Source organism: Rhinolophus hipposideros, assembly GCF_964194185.1.
Source record: "Rhinolophus hipposideros genome assembly, chromosome: 20".
NCBI lineage: Eukaryota > Metazoa > Chordata > Mammalia > Chiroptera > Rhinolophidae > Rhinolophus > Rhinolophus hipposideros.
In genome coordinates, this window is record NC_138066.1 from 34,211,111 (window position 1) to 34,226,690 (window position 15,580).

Consider the following 15,580-nt stretch of genomic DNA (forward strand, 5'->3'; position numbering starts at 1 on the left):
TTACCCCAAAGAACTAGAGGCTCTGGAGAGTATGCAGCATTTATTACAAAGCAGGATACAAATGTCCCAGGATGGGAGGAGGGTACAGCCACAGCACCTCAGACACAGGACAAGGTGCAAACACAAACAAACCTGTTGGCAGGGTCCAACCCCAAACACCTAGCTTATGCCAGAAGCTTGCCTCCTCCCCTCCTCCCCAACTTGATCTATGTACATTGGAAGAAAACAGGTGGGCAGCGATCTATTGGGAGTCGGCCCCTCACGGGGTGGTCCACTGACCTCTTGGGATGGAGTTGAGGACAGAGCTTACAGGTGTCGGTCTTGTGCTTTTAGATGCCCGTGGCTCTTTCCTGACTTGGCCTCAGCTGGGGGTTGAGAGGGGACTAGAGGGGCTGTTTGCCTTTGGCAAAATCTGGGTCTGTGCTTGTCTGAGGTTAACCCGACTCCACCTCTCTACTCCAGGCCCCCAAGTGCGACTTTATCATCAGCCTTGCTAGGGAGTGTTCCTGGGTGGGGGCAGGGGTGCAAGGGGGTGAAACGGTTCACAATACTAGAGCCACAGTGGGATTTCAAGGGCTGAGGCCTCCCAGGGCCTTAATCTTCTCTTCCACAAAGGAAGCGAAGGCCACACATACAGGGAAAAAAAGGCAAAACTATATTCTCTGCACAAAGTTTCCACTGCAAGAGGAGGTAAAGGAGATGCCATCTCCGCCGCCCACTCACTCCTCAGAACCAGGGGATAAACTGCATTTGTAAAAGGCACTGTCTTAGCAATTCTCTGGACATTCAACAATGGGGGAGGGGGAATTGGGGCAGGACAGCAGACAAGATGGGGAGAGAAAGGGTAGACCCCATACACAGCCAGTCAGAGTTGTACCTAAAGCTTTGGGAGCTGGTGGGCCCCTCAACAACCCATCTGCCTTGGGAAACATACAGAGGATGGGGCAGAGCTTTACTGAGCCTCAAGTGGCCCCTCCAGTACACCTCCAGGCACCCCCAAAAAGAGTAGAGCAAATTACACAAGACTCCCTAAAAATGAACACCCCACCCCCCACACATACACACACACATAAAGTTTGTTTCCTGTGGCATTTAAATTAATCTGGTTGGTCCATAGAAAATAAGTATGTATATTTGGTTTTTCCTATGTACATATATATATAGATTTATTTATAAAACCCACCCCCCCACTCCTAAGGTGGGAATAGCTGGAGAAAGTAGAAGTGGAAAATGGGGTCCAGAAAAAATGGAGGGGTGGAGAGGCATGTCTGGAAAAGGAGGGAGAAGGTCCCTTTCCTCAAGTTAAGGGGGGCACAGGAGCGCCATTGACAGTCATCTTGCGCCCCCTGCTGGTGGAAGATGGTGTCTGCAGGCAGTTCGAGGTGCCCCCGTTGGTAGCTGTGGTGACCCCACTTGCTGCTGAAGGGGGAGTGGGGGAGGTAGGGTGGGTGGCCGGGGGCCCATGGGAACTGGGAGAGCCATGAGAAGGGGTGGCTGGGCTGGGCAGGGAGGAGGAGGTGGCTGGAAGGGTGGCAGGGCTGGGAGCCTTGTCGCTGACTGACTCACACTCGGAGGCCCCACTGGTGTTGGTGCCCTCAGATGGGGTGGGCGCTGTGGGCAACGTAAGCCTCTTGCAGGCTGGCTGGACCCGATACTTGAGGGGGAGAGGACCATTCTGCAAGGAGAGCAAGGGGGAGAGAGGCAGGGAAGGGCTGGGTGTCAGGAGAAAGGCCTACCAGGCGGCCAGCCACCTTCACCCCACAGTGCCCAAACAGCAAGGCAAGGTCGGGGCATGGGAGAGAAAGACGCGGCAGAGTAGGAGGATCTAGGCAAAGCATGAGCCAGCAAGGCCGGAGCTACAGGGTCACACAAGACCCAGAGAGAGGCAGAGAGAATGTGTAAGACTAGAGACTGGAGAGAAAAAGAAAGGGAGGCCAAAGAGCAGAAAGCAATATTTAGGCCCCTACAGCCACCTGACCCTCTTTTCTAGCGCCAAATCGGAGCACATAATCTGCCCAAGGATCTTTTCCTCCTTCAAAGTGTGGGAGATCATCAGTGAGAGAGGACTCCAAGGCTAACCTGGTATGGCCAGCTCATGGGATAACAGATGAACTGTCTGTGATTAGAGCAGGGTGGCCCATGTGGTCACTGTGGCCACAGACCAATGCCAGACCTGCAAGGGGCCCCTCCCAGCCCTGCCCCGTCCATCCTGCAGCCCCCGCCCCACCCTGCTCACCCGCCTCCAGGGGTAGATGTAGGCAATATCCATGAGGGTATAGTATTCCTTCAGAGGCTCGTCCTCGTACAGAACCTCCACCTGCAGGAGAGGGAGAACACCGTGACCCAGGCCAGGATTAAGGCTCTGGCCATTTGGCAAAGAGGCTCCAACCTAGGAGTCTTGGGGGTAGGAGGCGCAAAGTGAACTTGCAGGTGGCCCCTCATTACTCTGGGGTTTCATGGTAAATTCGACACCCATATCAGGGTTGTCCCAACATAACTCTTGACTACCAGGTGGGAAGGGATCCAGAGAAGATACCTGTAACACAACCCCTACCCCCAGCCATCCGCACAGCCTTCTGGGTCTCCTGGTATCCCTGCCAGGTCCCCCAGAGAAGCTAATTGGCAAAGAAAAGGCCCAGGTGAGAAGGATCTCGTGGAGCACTGGCTCTCACCCAGAATGCACAGTGGCATCACCCAGGGAACTTTAAAAATACCAATGCTTGGGTCTCATCCCCAGAGTGTTGATTTCGTTGGTATGACTTGAGTGGAGTTTTAAAGCCCCCCATGTGATTCTGACATGCAGCCAGGTTTGGGTTTCACTGTCCTAGACCTTGGATACTCAAAGTGTGCTCTGTGGACCAGCAGCATGGGCAGCACCTGAGAGCTTGCTAGAAATGCAGAATCTACTGAATCTGAATCTGCATTTTTAACAAGATCTCTAGGGGATGACAGACACATCCAAGTTTAAGAAGCAATGTCCTAGAGCTCCGTTGGAATTTCAGACTAGCCTTTCTTCAGCCAGCTGGCCCCAGGTGAGACCCTGTATTTTTGCACATATACCTCTATTGTTCTGAATGGGCAAGCATGCGCGTGCACGCGCACACACACACCCCACCTTGTTCTCATGTACCTCTCTGCACACTGGTTTCAACAAAGACTGCCCCACCTTAACCTTGGTTTCAATTACCCTTTACTTGGGCTCAATTACACAATCAGGTAGGCCCTTGGTGACACCAGCCAGCCCTGAAAAATGGCCAGGATGCAGATTGTCAGACACACCCACCTACAGACACACTTTTCGAAAGGGCCCAGGGAGTCACCTTGTACTTGCTGGGCACATCCATCTTGTTTCGGAGAAACTTGGCCAGATGCATGACGGTCATAGCGGCTGGACATCGCAGGAAGCGCACCCCTGTCTGCTGGGGGAGAGGCACCCAAGGGCTGGGGTTCACCCAGGCAGTCTCTCCCAACCCACATCCCACTCTGCGGCAGGCCCCAGCACTTACCTTCTCTTTATCCCCATCGCCATTCTCCAGCGGGCCCTTCTTCTCCTCCCGGTCCCTGGGGGACGAGAAAGAAGGAATCTAGGAAAACCCTGGTTCAGGCAGGATGCTCTAGTGCACATATCCAGAAGGCCCTCCCTCCTAGAGTCATGGGGCCAGGGCGGAAGAAGGGGGTGACACACCTGGACCCCAAAAGGACCAGATGCGGTTCAGACTTGCCTGACAGTTTCATAGAATTCGATGGAGAGGCTGACAATCTCGTCGTCGCTCAGGGCCCCCTTCTCTTGCTCCAGGACCTCGCCACGGTCTTCATTGGAGCCATTGGGGACTGCAAACGGAGAGAACTCTGAGGGGTTAGCCTCGGATGGGGGAAAGAGCCCCAAGGAGCCAGGACCTTGGGGCTCAGCGGGGTGAGCCCAGTCATCCTCTGGGCCAGGGAGGTGGCATGGTCGTGCGTGGAGGATGGACAGCCCAGAGCATCCAGCCCTCATGCAAGCGGCAGTGCCACTCTCACATGCTCCCAGGCCTGGGAGCACACACACAGAACTCACCTTCTGTCAGGGGGTATGCTGCATAGAAATCCCGTCGCCTTTTCATCTCATCTAGAAGAAGGAAGGAAGCAGGGTAGAGAGGGAGCAACAGACTGGGAAGTGAAGGGCGGCAGGCAAGAGGAAGGGTGTGTGGATACCTTTGAAAAGCCCAGGGACCAATTTGTAAACGATATCTTGGAGGGTTTTGTCAGATCTGGAAAAAAAACCATACGGGGCCTGTCAGCAACCACCTTACCCTGATCTCCCCAGACAGGGACCCCACTTCTCACCTCCTATCCTTAGATTCAGGGCCCGGCACTGGGGTCTTTGTAGACTAGTCTTTACCCACCCATTATTTCTCAGCTGGATATAAGCCAGAGGGAACGGGCCTAGTGCTCTTCCCCCACCTGCCACTTGGGCTACAGGAATAAGGAGGGCTGAGGGACAGAGGGGAGCTGACCCAGAGACCCACCTGATGCTCAGCAGCGGCCGGGTTTTATGAACCTGCACATCACACATGGGGCAGTACTTGTTGGTCTCCAGGTAGCGCACGATGCAGGTTTTGCAGACTTGGGGGTGTGGAGAGAGGGAGGAGAGTGAGAGCTCCCTTTGTAACCAGGCCCAGCCCCCACGCCTCTGCTCAGGTGCAGGTATCCCTGCGTCTTCGCCTTGTCCCTGCAGTTCAGGGCTGTTCGGAGGCCCAACGTGACCCTGTTTTGCACAGATGACAACTGCCCCATATCCATCCTTGGGGGAGGGCAGGTGTGTGTGTGTGGCCAATGTCATCTGCCATGTATAAGATGAGCTCCAAGTCCCAAACTCCTCTTATGGAGCACAAAACAGCCAGCCTGTTAGACATTTCCCGGGGTCCCTGATCCCCTGCCCCCCAGCCCAGAGTGTACACCTGAGACACCTGCCTCTTCATGGGTGACATTTCAGCCACAGAGATTTCAGATCAAGTCCCTGAAATGAACTTCTGGGTTAAAGCCTCTGGTCTCCCCTCCAGACAGCCTCTCTCTGACCCAGGGACCCCCACCAGATACACAGACATGTTCACCCTTCAGGGCGGGGCCTGTGCTCTGCCTCCCCCAGGCAGTGCCCCTCCAACCTGGGCAGAGGCCACCCACCCTGAGAAGTAGCCCCTCCACCCAACTCACAGGAATGCAAGCACTCCACGATGGTAGTGGCATCAATGAAGTACCCCCCACAGAGGGCACACATGAGGTGAGGGTTTAGCTCCGTGATTTTGATCCTTGTGGTCCGATGCATGATGCCAGGGAGGGGGTTGGGGGGGTTGGGGAGCGTCACCCTGGGAAATGAAAGTGGAATTAGAAATCCAGAGATCCAACGTCTCTCCCTGGGCCCAACCGAGGCCCTTCCTCTGTGCCTTCAAGGCCAGTTTAGGTACACGCATGGGCTGGTTCTTTCTGGCCCCCCGTGAGTGTTCAATGGGTGCTGGGGGCTCTGGAAATTCACACAACCTTGAGCAACAAGGTCAGGCTCCACCTCAGGAACAGCAGGAAAGACTGAGGTTAGACCACAGGAAGGACTACCCAATTCTCCAAAGGATGTGGGGAGGCAGGAAAATGGAAGAGAACAGACTTTTAAGAAATCTCCCTAATCCCGACTCATTCACTCAAGTGAGTGCTAGGAGCTCTGTGGAAACTCAGACAAATAAGCCAGTGCCCCGAACCTCAAGAAAATACAAGGGAAAGAATATTGTCCCTGCCCCCCCTCACCACTTCTATATAAGTGTAAGGTCCCTGACTTGGTCTTTCTATTCCATCCTACTCTCCTTTCAACCCATCCACTCTTCCTCCAGGAAGACTTCCCTGGAAACACTGTGGGCACGGGCTGCCCTAAGTTGGAAGGGGCACCTTATCACTTGTCCTCTAGCTCTCCAATCAGTCCTGGGCCCAAAGCTGCAACCTGGAAATCCACTGTATGCTGACCATGCGAGTTCCAGGCCTGGTGCTCAGGCAGGAAATACCGAGGACGGTCCTTACATGCCTGAAGTTGGGACCACGCAGCTCCACTTGTGCCCATGAGCACACCTCCAGGAACCACCCTCCCATGCACACACAGGAATTTCCCCCACATGGGCACTGCCACCTACCCACTGTCTCCCACCTGCTGACACCTTCTCTGCAACCTGTCCACAGGCTGTCCAGCAACAGACCACAGGCTCTCGGAGATGCTGAGCAGAAAGTTTCCTGTCCCCAGCCCACCCAAGCACCCAGCCAAGCCCTGGCAGAGTCCGGGGAGGTCAGGCAAAGCCCAGCTCTGGATTGGTTGATGGGCTTTCTTCTTGGTATAAAAATCAAAGCTGGGGGTAGCCGGGTAGCTCAGTTGGTTAGAGCATGGTGCTGATAACACCCAAGTTGCCGGTTCAGTCCCACATGGGCCACTGTGAGCTGTGCCCTCCTTAAAAAAAAAAAAGAGCTAAAAGAAAAACAGTCAACCCAGAATTCTCTATCAGATGATGAGATCCTTCACAAAAAAAAAAAAAAAAGTGAAATAAAGACATTAAAAAGAAAAACAAAAATCAAAGCTGCACCTAGAAGGGACGGCCCCTCCCTTCTTCCTCTTTCCCAGAGTGAAAGCCCAAGGGGTGGGGCTTGGGATAGTGGCCAAACCCCAACGGCTCCTTTACAACACACACCCGACTATCCTTTCCAGAAACATTTCTAAAGCCACCACATTGGGTTTTCTAGGACCAGAAATTCACAGCCAGGATCAGCAGTTTCTATAGAGACCCCAGGATGAGTTTGGCCAGGACCCAAAGAGCCAACAGAGGCTGGCCAGAGACCGAAAGAGATGGAGAGACACCAAGTTGCAGGGTAAACAGAGGGGAACAAGCAAGTAAGCCCAGAGAGCCAGTGGAGACGCAATGGCCAAGACCTGCAGACCAGGCCGGAGGAAAAGGGTTCAGACCCCACACAGGGTGGCCTCGTTCTGCCTTCCCTACACGGGTCCCCCTTCACAATTATGTAGCAGGCTTGTTGGCCACTCCACTGCTTGGTCGTTTCCATAGTAACCCGGTCCCTGGCAGGATGCCCAAATATTATTACAACCATCCAGAGGAGAGAACAAACTGCAAGTGGACGTCTCATTGAGTGTGTATAATATCCATCGGATGTGTGTACGTGCCGTCTGGGCCCCTAAAGGTACTTCATGTGACTGCTTGTCCCGTGTGTCTGTGTCCAAATGAATCTATATGAGTGTACAGCCAGAAAACAAAACATTTTGGGGTCTGCTAATACTTGGGGGTCCAGGTTGCTATTGGTGAATCTCATACCCCCTTCTCTTTCTCTTCCTCACACATGCACACATGTACGTACACACAAACACGTAGCACTCCACACTGCCTTAACCACCTCATTCGCACACTTGCTGTGTTTTCAAACACTTGCTCTTAAGAACTCCGATCTAGGTCTTATGGCGTCAACACCTAGGAGCTCCTGGGCACACGGCTGTGACCCTTCACCCTCTCTCTCACTTCCTTGAGCATTTGTGAGGATTCAGATCCAGACTATCCCTCAAGCTCCTTTCTAGACGCACTGGCGAAGGAACGAGCTGTGGTGCTTGTTGAAGGAATGAAATGTTCCTCGTCCCCTTTAAGAAATGAGCCCCCATGACACTCCCTGTTCCCCAACCCCATCCCCAGAGCCTCAGACTATTACCTCTGGGGTTGGGGGTGGGGAAAAGTCTTGATTGGTTGGTTCCTCAACTGATTGCCATGGTTACCTGCAGGGCCCTGCCAGCAGGTGCCAAGAACTATAAACAGGAGTTCTATTCCCCCAAGCACCCCTCCCCACCTTTCTCCACCAGGAAGCCTTAGAGCCCTATACCTGATACCCAGTTCCTACCCAGTTGCAGGTCGCTGGTATGTTGTGGGAAGGAGAGGGAAGGGTGATGGGTGGCTGGACTGCCAGCATCATCGCTTTAGGGAAGAGGCTGGGGAGGGAGACAGAGAGGGAAAGACAAATCCAAGAAGCAGAAAGGGGAAACCAAGGGCCTTTTGGAAGTGGCCTCTGAGGAGCTCTGGGAGCTCTAACAGGTCAGTCCCAACCGTATTCCCACAGTGGACCTGAACACCATCTCCCACCCCCAATGCCTTCCGCTAACCAGGGTCCAGTCCTTCAGTATCTTTTGTCCCCAAATGATGGTCCTTTGCAAGGGCACCATAGTTGGGCTGCCCACGCTCCTGGCCCCTGGGGTCCTTGGTCTCAGCTATAGTGACAGGAAAGGAACTTGATCAGCACCCAATTCCAGCTCCTCCTTGCCATTTAAACCTGGCATCTGTCTTTCCCCATCTTCAAAGTCCCTTACTAATAGAGACCACCCCCATCTCTCGTTTTAACCAAGCTCTTTCTGGAAGCTTCCCCAAGATTTAGTCCTCTCTCGCTGTCAGGTTTTATGTGTTTGTTGTTTTTTTTTTTTTCATTTTCCCCTGCAGAAGTAGCCAGTCTCTGATAACCCAGAGGTCCCTCTCCTCCTCTGGACGCCCAGCTACAGTATTCTTTGCTCTACCTTTCCTCCAAATGAAATTAGCCCAACTTCCTCACTAGAATACCACCAGGTCTTGGGAAAAGTCACTCAAGGTCACATCTAGAATTGCAGAGGTAGAAGGAATCTTAGAAAGCATCTTGTCCAATCTTTTCATTTTCCATAAGAAGAAACTAAGAAAGAAGTGACTTGTCTAAGGTCACGCAGCAATGCAGTGGCAGTCCAAGCATTAGAAACTGCCTGACTCCCAGTTCAGTGCTCTTTACACATTGGCACCCGTGCCAGGGTCCCCACTCATCTAAAGAACCATAGGGACTCCAGGTTCCCTAGAAAACCACTCACTGAGGGTTCTGGGAGGGGTCAAAGTCGGGACAAAACATGACCATCAGCACACATTCTGACCTTGAAGTAGGAAGAGGGAGCAGAGGCTAATCACCTCATCCCAATTCCATGGTACAGACAGATAAACTGAGGCTGCCCAGAAGCACACTGAGCCTGGGTGTACTATCAAGACTCAGACCCTGGGTTCCAAGAGTCCATTCCTCTGCCAACTGTGTGGGTGCAAATATGCAGGCCCCGGGCACTTGTGTGTGGGGGAGAAAGGGGCTATGGAGGTCTACTTGGGAGCACTGTCAACCTCTCAATCTCCCCTGAACTTTGACCCTGGGACAAGGATCGGCTCTTCCACCGGCAGCACTGAGAAAGGCTGGGATCACTCTACCTTCCCTCCCTTTCCCACCTCTCAGCTTCCTAAGATCAAACAGATCAAAGAAAGACAAAAACGAAAAACATACAGAGCTACAGTTGCCACACGCACACACACCCAAGGCCAGACACACCCCCTCCATCTCGCTCACACAACACACAAGGCCAGACACCACACACACAGCCAGACAGATACTTGGCCAGACACACACACACAGACACACCCCATCGCACATACAGCCAGACCAGAACCAGGCCCACATTTGCCAGATGCAAAGCCACTCCCACCCACCCCATCCAGAAGCACAGAGTCTGACATCCCTGCCTGAAACCAGAGCTGCAAACACACACTAACCTTTTGTGCAGCCCTGGTCCACCCAGCGTAAATTATAACAGAAGTCTTCTGGCAACAAAGGCAGTACGGCTCCCAACCTCCATTCTGGGGGCCAGAGGCTGGAGGAATGGGGTGGGCATCTGACCTGCACAACCATGTAACCTCTTCCTGTTCAGGCTCTCTATTCCCATGGCAACAGATCCATCCTCCAAGATCTCTCAGGCAAGGAAGGCCAGCGGCAGCAGAAAGCCCCCTTCCTGCCCACCCCCCAAGACTTCAACTTGAACCCCACCCAGCTACACAGTGTCTGGATCTGGAATCCCAGGTCTCACCTGGGGTGTTTCCTGCCTCCTTTCAAAGACAGTTCTAAGACTGAAACCTCCAACTCCAAACCAGGGAACCCCTGGGAAAACCTCCCCACCAAAAACTGCAACAGAGCTGGCTTTATGCTCCTTTTCCAAGTACTAACACCTTGGAACAGAGTGGAAGGGGGAGGAAGAAGAGAAATTAGAGTTTCAGGAACAAATACAAACTACAAGAGGCCCATAGAAGGAGGCATGAGAACGGAGTGGGAGACTACCAAGAGACCTCCCCACCCCCAGAGACAGGAAGTCCTGGAGAGACTGAGGCAGGATGGGGTGGGGGTGGGGGTAACTGCGAGACAAAGACCAGGGGCAAGCGCCGAATAATACTTTCACAACATTTACAGGCAAATTCACCACCCCAGGCCTCCTCCAGCCATCCGGAGCAATTCTGGGCAGATGGGGACCTTGGGGGAGGGGGAGAGGCATGCCTGGGCCCACCGTGGAGACAGGAGGGGCAGGGGTGTCGCATGCCGAGGGGTCCCACCCCCTCAGAACTAGCAGCTGGAGGACCTAGAGAGGGAGGGGGCAGCCCGGCTCCTCCGAGTTAAAGGGGCCCGTCAATCAGACCCCTCCTGCCTCCGCTGGCGTGGGGAAATATCGCGATAAATCTTCCCCATCTCCATTATACCCCCTCCACCCTGGCTCACCCCGGAGCTCGGGTCAGAGGATCGGGGACCCGTTACCGGGTGGCCGCTCCTACCTTCCCTACAGCCAAACTTTCGGCGGGGCCCAAGGAGGGGTGTTCCGGAGGAGGCTCTGCTGAGGTGGTTGGGGAGGGGGCGGGGCGCCCAGTCCTGGGATGGGGGGGGAAAGGACCGGCTGGGGGAGGTGCCCGAGAGGACCCGGACCCCCGCAGGGAAGAGCGCCCTCCCCCGGCCCCGCAGCAATCAAAAATGCCTGTCCCCTTCCTCCGGGCCTCAAGTCCTTGCGCGTCCACGACGCCCGGGTGTTCACGGAAGGAAGGAGCAGAGAGCGACCCCTCCCCAGACCGAGGGGCGCAGGGGGGTAGAGCCAGGGCCGCTCTGGCTCGTGGGGAGGGATAGGGGGACAGAGATCCACCGCACCACGTAGCCCCAAAGCTCTTGTGGCTGCCTCAGACCCTCCCCTTCGCTACCTCGGGAGCAGACCTAGGAGGGGGCTGCGGCACAAAGAGGTGGTGGTCGAGAAGGACGCCAAATCGTTAAAAGGGGGACTCCACATCGGCCATCTTGGAAGGGAAAGAAAGGAAAAGGGAAGAGAAAAAAGGGAGAAAGCAAGGCGGACCGGGAGAGCTAGATAGGGGCTGGCGGAGGTGGGGCGCAGACGCGAGCAGCAGGCCCGGCTCCGAGCCTCCCCCTCCCACAGGGGTGTGTAAAGAGGATGCACGGGTCCCCCATCCCAATCCCCAGATAGTTACGGGGTAGGAGGAGAAAAGGAAAGGGCAGTCTGCGTCCGCTTACCTGGGTTCGGGATCCGGTGGGTCTCGGGGAGGGGGGATGGGAGGGAGGGAGGGAAGGGGGGAGGGGGGCCGCAGCCCTGTCGTTCGCTCCGACAGCTGGAGGGGAGAAACCTACGGTAAGAAAGGAGTTTGTGGAAGCGGTTTGGGGTGGGTGGGAGAGAGGGGAGGGGAGGGGACGGGGGGAGGGGAGGGACCAGGGCCGGGGGGGGACAAAATGGCTTTTTTCCTTCAGACTAGAGTAGGTCCCGCCCACTACTCACCCACGTGACCTCATTCCTTCAGGGTGTTTGCCGAGAGGGGCAGAGGCGGAGGGGGAGAGGCTAACGGGGCTGCCCCCCCACCGGGTATTGGGCCCCCCAAACTAGGACAAGACCTCACCCTTCCCAAACAGCCCGACTCCGGAGGATGAATCCTCTTTTCTGTTACCCTCCGCAACTCACCCCCCTCAATAAAAATACGTGTGCGCCCCCCACCCCCTGACCCTGCGATCTCTACCCCTAGCTGGGGCGCCTAGAAAATGGTGAAATGACGACTGCAGTCCTCCAGCCTCGGCCTCAGCCCAAAGGCTCTAGGCTCCAGCGGGGGACGCGACGCCTCGGCCACGCGTCCGAGTTATTTTCATTCACTCTAAGTGACACTCCCTTAAAATTAATAACTGCATTTGTAAGAGAGAGCGTATCCTCCCCACCCTTCTCGGCGGCGGTATCACCGGCTCAAAAATGCAGCACCCTGGGACCCAGCCCGGCGCCTCGGGGTAGCAACCAGAGTTCGAGGCGGTGGGGGAGATGTCTCGTGGCGGGGTCTCCGTCGCTGTGGTGCAGGCTGGCGCCCCCGGCGCGGAGAAAAATGGAACACAACCTGGACCTGGAGATGAAGACCGGGACTCAGGCCCCGGGCCCAGGACACAATAACCCGCCAGAATGCAAGAGGCCCAAATAAACTAGAAAACCAGGTGCGGGGGCTGGAAAGTGGGCCCGCGCTTTTTTCCCTGCCTCGCGCTGCTGCCCGCATTTTTCGCCCGGGTGCCGATTCGCGCTCTGCGTTCCGCGTGGTTGGTGCGCCTGCCTCGCAGCGACGGCGGGAGGAGCCCGACCCCGGCAGTCGGTCCTGCGCGCAGCGGCTCCCGCCCGGGGCAGAGGAACCAAGGGGAGGCTTGTACGAGCCCAGAAGAGCGGCTGAGGCCGGCGCCGGGGGAGCTAATCAATACTACGTTCAGACGGCCTCCGTGGGCCTGCCTCATTAGGACGGTCGATTCGCTTATTCGTTACTCAAGATTTATTAGGGATGGTCACTGTGTCCGTCTCTCCAAATAGCTCGAGCATCCGGCCAGAAGCGCCATTAGCGCACTGGCGGTGGCTGGCTCGAGTTAGGAAATTAGGAGACGAATCTTCGGCAAGCTTCTGAGCGCCTGCCTCCTCCTCCTCCTTCCCTCCTCGCTCGCAGCCCAGGCTGACCCGAAGCTGGGGCCGGCAGACTGCATGCTTTCACCCTCTGGCCGGCAACCAGGAGATCTTCGGACACTGGCCGCCGAGTGACCCCAGCTTCAGCCTTCAGCCCACACCGGCCGAATGGGGGCGGGGAGGAAGAGGAGGGAGTAGAGAGATTTCCGCGCAGAGGGGGTGGTCCGAGAACCTGAAGGAGAAGAGCTGGGGGAGGATCCGGTCACCTGCTCCCCTGTCTTTGCACGCGGAGACCAGGAGATCGCTGCCCTTCAGGGAAAGGGGGCTCTAGGCGTGGACACGCCCACTGTCCCTAAGGCAAGTGTGTCGCCTGAGTCTCGGGCTCTGCCAAGAAAGAACCGTGCATCTTCCTCTGTCCCACAATCGCCTTACAGAGAAGAAAGCACAACACAAACTTCTGCCACTCCTTTACGTTCTGCCACTCCTTTCAGGCTAGAAGATCCTGGGCAAGAGAAATCTATAGATTTGCAAAGATCTCCATCCCACCAACGACCCATATGGGCATCCTTGGGTGTGTGTGTGGGGGGGGGGCGGGTATCTGCTGCTAGGAAGAGGGCTGACATCCCTCTGAGTCCCCACTGTGCCCTTTAATCCTGGAGTTCTGCACCGGGGTGCCACCGTGCTCACAGGGGGTCCATTCACTTGTTCCTCAGTTATTAAGCACCAGTCACAAGCAAACCGCAAGACAGAAGGGACATGCTGAAGACCTGCTACCCAATAGAACTTTAATCATTTCTGTCCTGGGCGACAGGTCCCCACATCCTTGGTTTAGCAGGGGAGCCTTCTAACCCAACCCTTCCCACATCTAAACTCTGGTTTCCCGACAAAGCAGCACGTGTATGTATCAATGTTAAATACTGCATCAGGCACAGGGCACATAAAGCTGATGAGCTGGGCGTTTCCCTACAGGCTGCTCGCAGGTCGGTGGGGGCAAACTAGAGGGTCACATAGCCTGTTCCGATAGCTCTCATGGCACTGTGTACCCTCCGGTTTGCCGCCACCTGGCAGGTAAGTCCTGGGGAGGGCTTTCAGAAGAGGCCTCCTTTGAGCCCAATCTTAAGAAGAGCAGATATGGAAGACAACTGCTTGAGTGCAAGATCTTTGCTTAGCTCCTTCATAAAAGTGAAGACTCCGACCATGCCCTCAGATGCACCCCTGGCAGACGTTAGTTGCCAATGCTTCCCCTCAGTTCTGTTAGTTGTAGTATCTCACATGGTCCTCTACCTGACAACTATTCAGCAGAAGAGTCAATGTAACTGTGACAGACTTGAAGTTTCTAGAGAGCAGGAACCCGGGAAACCTGGGTAATTATTTCCAGCGCATACCAAGAGCTACTGCTAGGACAAGATCACACTGAAAATGACAATGGTAAGGAGAGGGAGTCTCCTGTCCTTTACTCCTGTCGTCCAAATAATGTCCTTTGTCAGTTTCTGCTTCTATTTCCCCATCCTCACTTATGTGTATTTCTAGAAAAAAATTTGTTTTGTTGTTGCTTTCCTTTCTCTGATGCTTCTCATATTAACTGCTTCTTTTTTCCTTCTCTCCATTTCTCCGTTTTCCACTCTCCGCGCCTCTTTCCTCTGTCATGCCCCCCCTTTCTGTCTCTCTGTATATCACAGCTATGTTCTCCCCTTCTCACCTTTCTCTTCATCCCTCAGTTTGTCATTGCCTTTGTCTATCGCACTTTTTCCCCTTCCAAATGTATTTCGAGAATGTAACATCGGTGAGGACAACAATGGAATACTGTCCAACCTGCGCTGCAAATTCATTCTTAATCCTACGAAAAATGCAACCTGAAACGTATTTTGCACAAACACCTCTGTCTTCCTCTTTCCTGCAATCCAGTTTGAGGGCGGAGGGGTAGGGAGGCGGTGGAGGAAATGCCGGACAAATTACCCCATTAACTGAACAACAAATGTTCAATCACAATTGCTCTCTGATTTGCTATAGAAAAAAATGTTGTGTCTGCCATTTCCACACCAAATTTGGCTTTTCAGCGGTTGGGATAATGCTTGGGGTGGGGGGAAGAGCGTCCCTGGGTGGGGTTGAACCACCAACCTTTCGGTTAACAGCCGACGCGCTAACCGACTGCTCCACAGAGACCACAATAACTGCTCCATCCGTGGCGAGCCGAGTCGATCATAGAGAGCCTGCGACGGCGCAGGAATCGGAACAGAAACCCGGCAATGGGGCGAAAGAAGTCGGATCCCGGGGAGAAAAAGAAGGGTTCCCGATCCGGGGAGGGAAGGAGGCAGGACGCGCACGCCTCTCCTCCACTGGCTCCGGAGAGGTTGGCGCCGGCTTCCTCCGGATATTAGATAAGGCAAGCTTGGAAGGTCCCTTTTTAGGGTGACCCGAGACTTGGGGATATGTGAAGTCGACCTACTGAGATCCCCCAAAGCAGAACAACCTTCGCCCTCAAACCTCCCCTTTGCAGATGAATCCCTGCAGCCGCAGAATACCCGCGACGCCCTCCTTCTACCGGTCCTCTTCGTATTATTAAATATGCGCTGCATGGGCGCCTCCTAAATATCAGGCACCGTTCTAGGCCAGTTAATGTCAGAGCCTAGCATAGTGCCAAGCACACAATAGATGTGAGGATTTCTGGAATAATAAATGAAAGAAGTTAACATGAGTAATAAGGTTGACCCATACAGCGTGTTGATAAAGCAACACTGTAGCCCTTCAGCAGCCCACGTGCAAGCAGGTCCGGTCCCTAGTCCCCTGAGTATTGAG

At 54.7% G+C, this 15,580-nt stretch overlaps 1 protein-coding gene across 9 annotated transcripts; it reads right to left on the reverse strand.

The window, feature by feature from the left end:
* Positions 1 to 25: 25 nt before the first annotated feature.
* Positions 26 to 15,574, reverse strand: PCGF2 (polycomb group ring finger 2). Of its 9 annotated transcripts, XM_081027723.1 has the most exons (12): positions 14,903 to 15,128; positions 12,073 to 12,248; positions 11,386 to 11,495; positions 5,191 to 5,342; positions 4,506 to 4,602; positions 4,192 to 4,247; positions 4,055 to 4,105; positions 3,723 to 3,831; positions 3,507 to 3,561; positions 3,321 to 3,416; positions 2,237 to 2,317; positions 26 to 1,675 (listed from the first exon to the last, which is right to left on the reverse strand). In XM_081027723.1, the coding sequence occupies exons 4-12, from the start codon at positions 5,300 to 5,302 to the stop codon at positions 1,298 to 1,300; spliced, it is 1,035 nt and encodes a 344-aa protein (XP_080883849.1). In that variant the 5' UTR covers positions 5,303 to 5,342; positions 11,386 to 11,495; positions 12,073 to 12,248; positions 14,903 to 15,128; the 3' UTR covers positions 26 to 1,297. The 9 variants fall into 9 exon arrangements, with proteins under 9 accessions (XP_080883849.1, XP_080883851.1, XP_080883844.1 ...); XM_081027725.1 differs by lacking the exon at positions 14,903 to 15,128 and having other exon boundaries at positions 3,321 to 3,419; positions 12,073 to 12,283; XM_081027718.1 differs by lacking the exons at positions 11,386 to 11,495; positions 12,073 to 12,248 and having other exon boundaries at positions 14,903 to 15,574.
* Between the last annotated feature and the right edge of the window lie 6 nt (positions 15,575 to 15,580).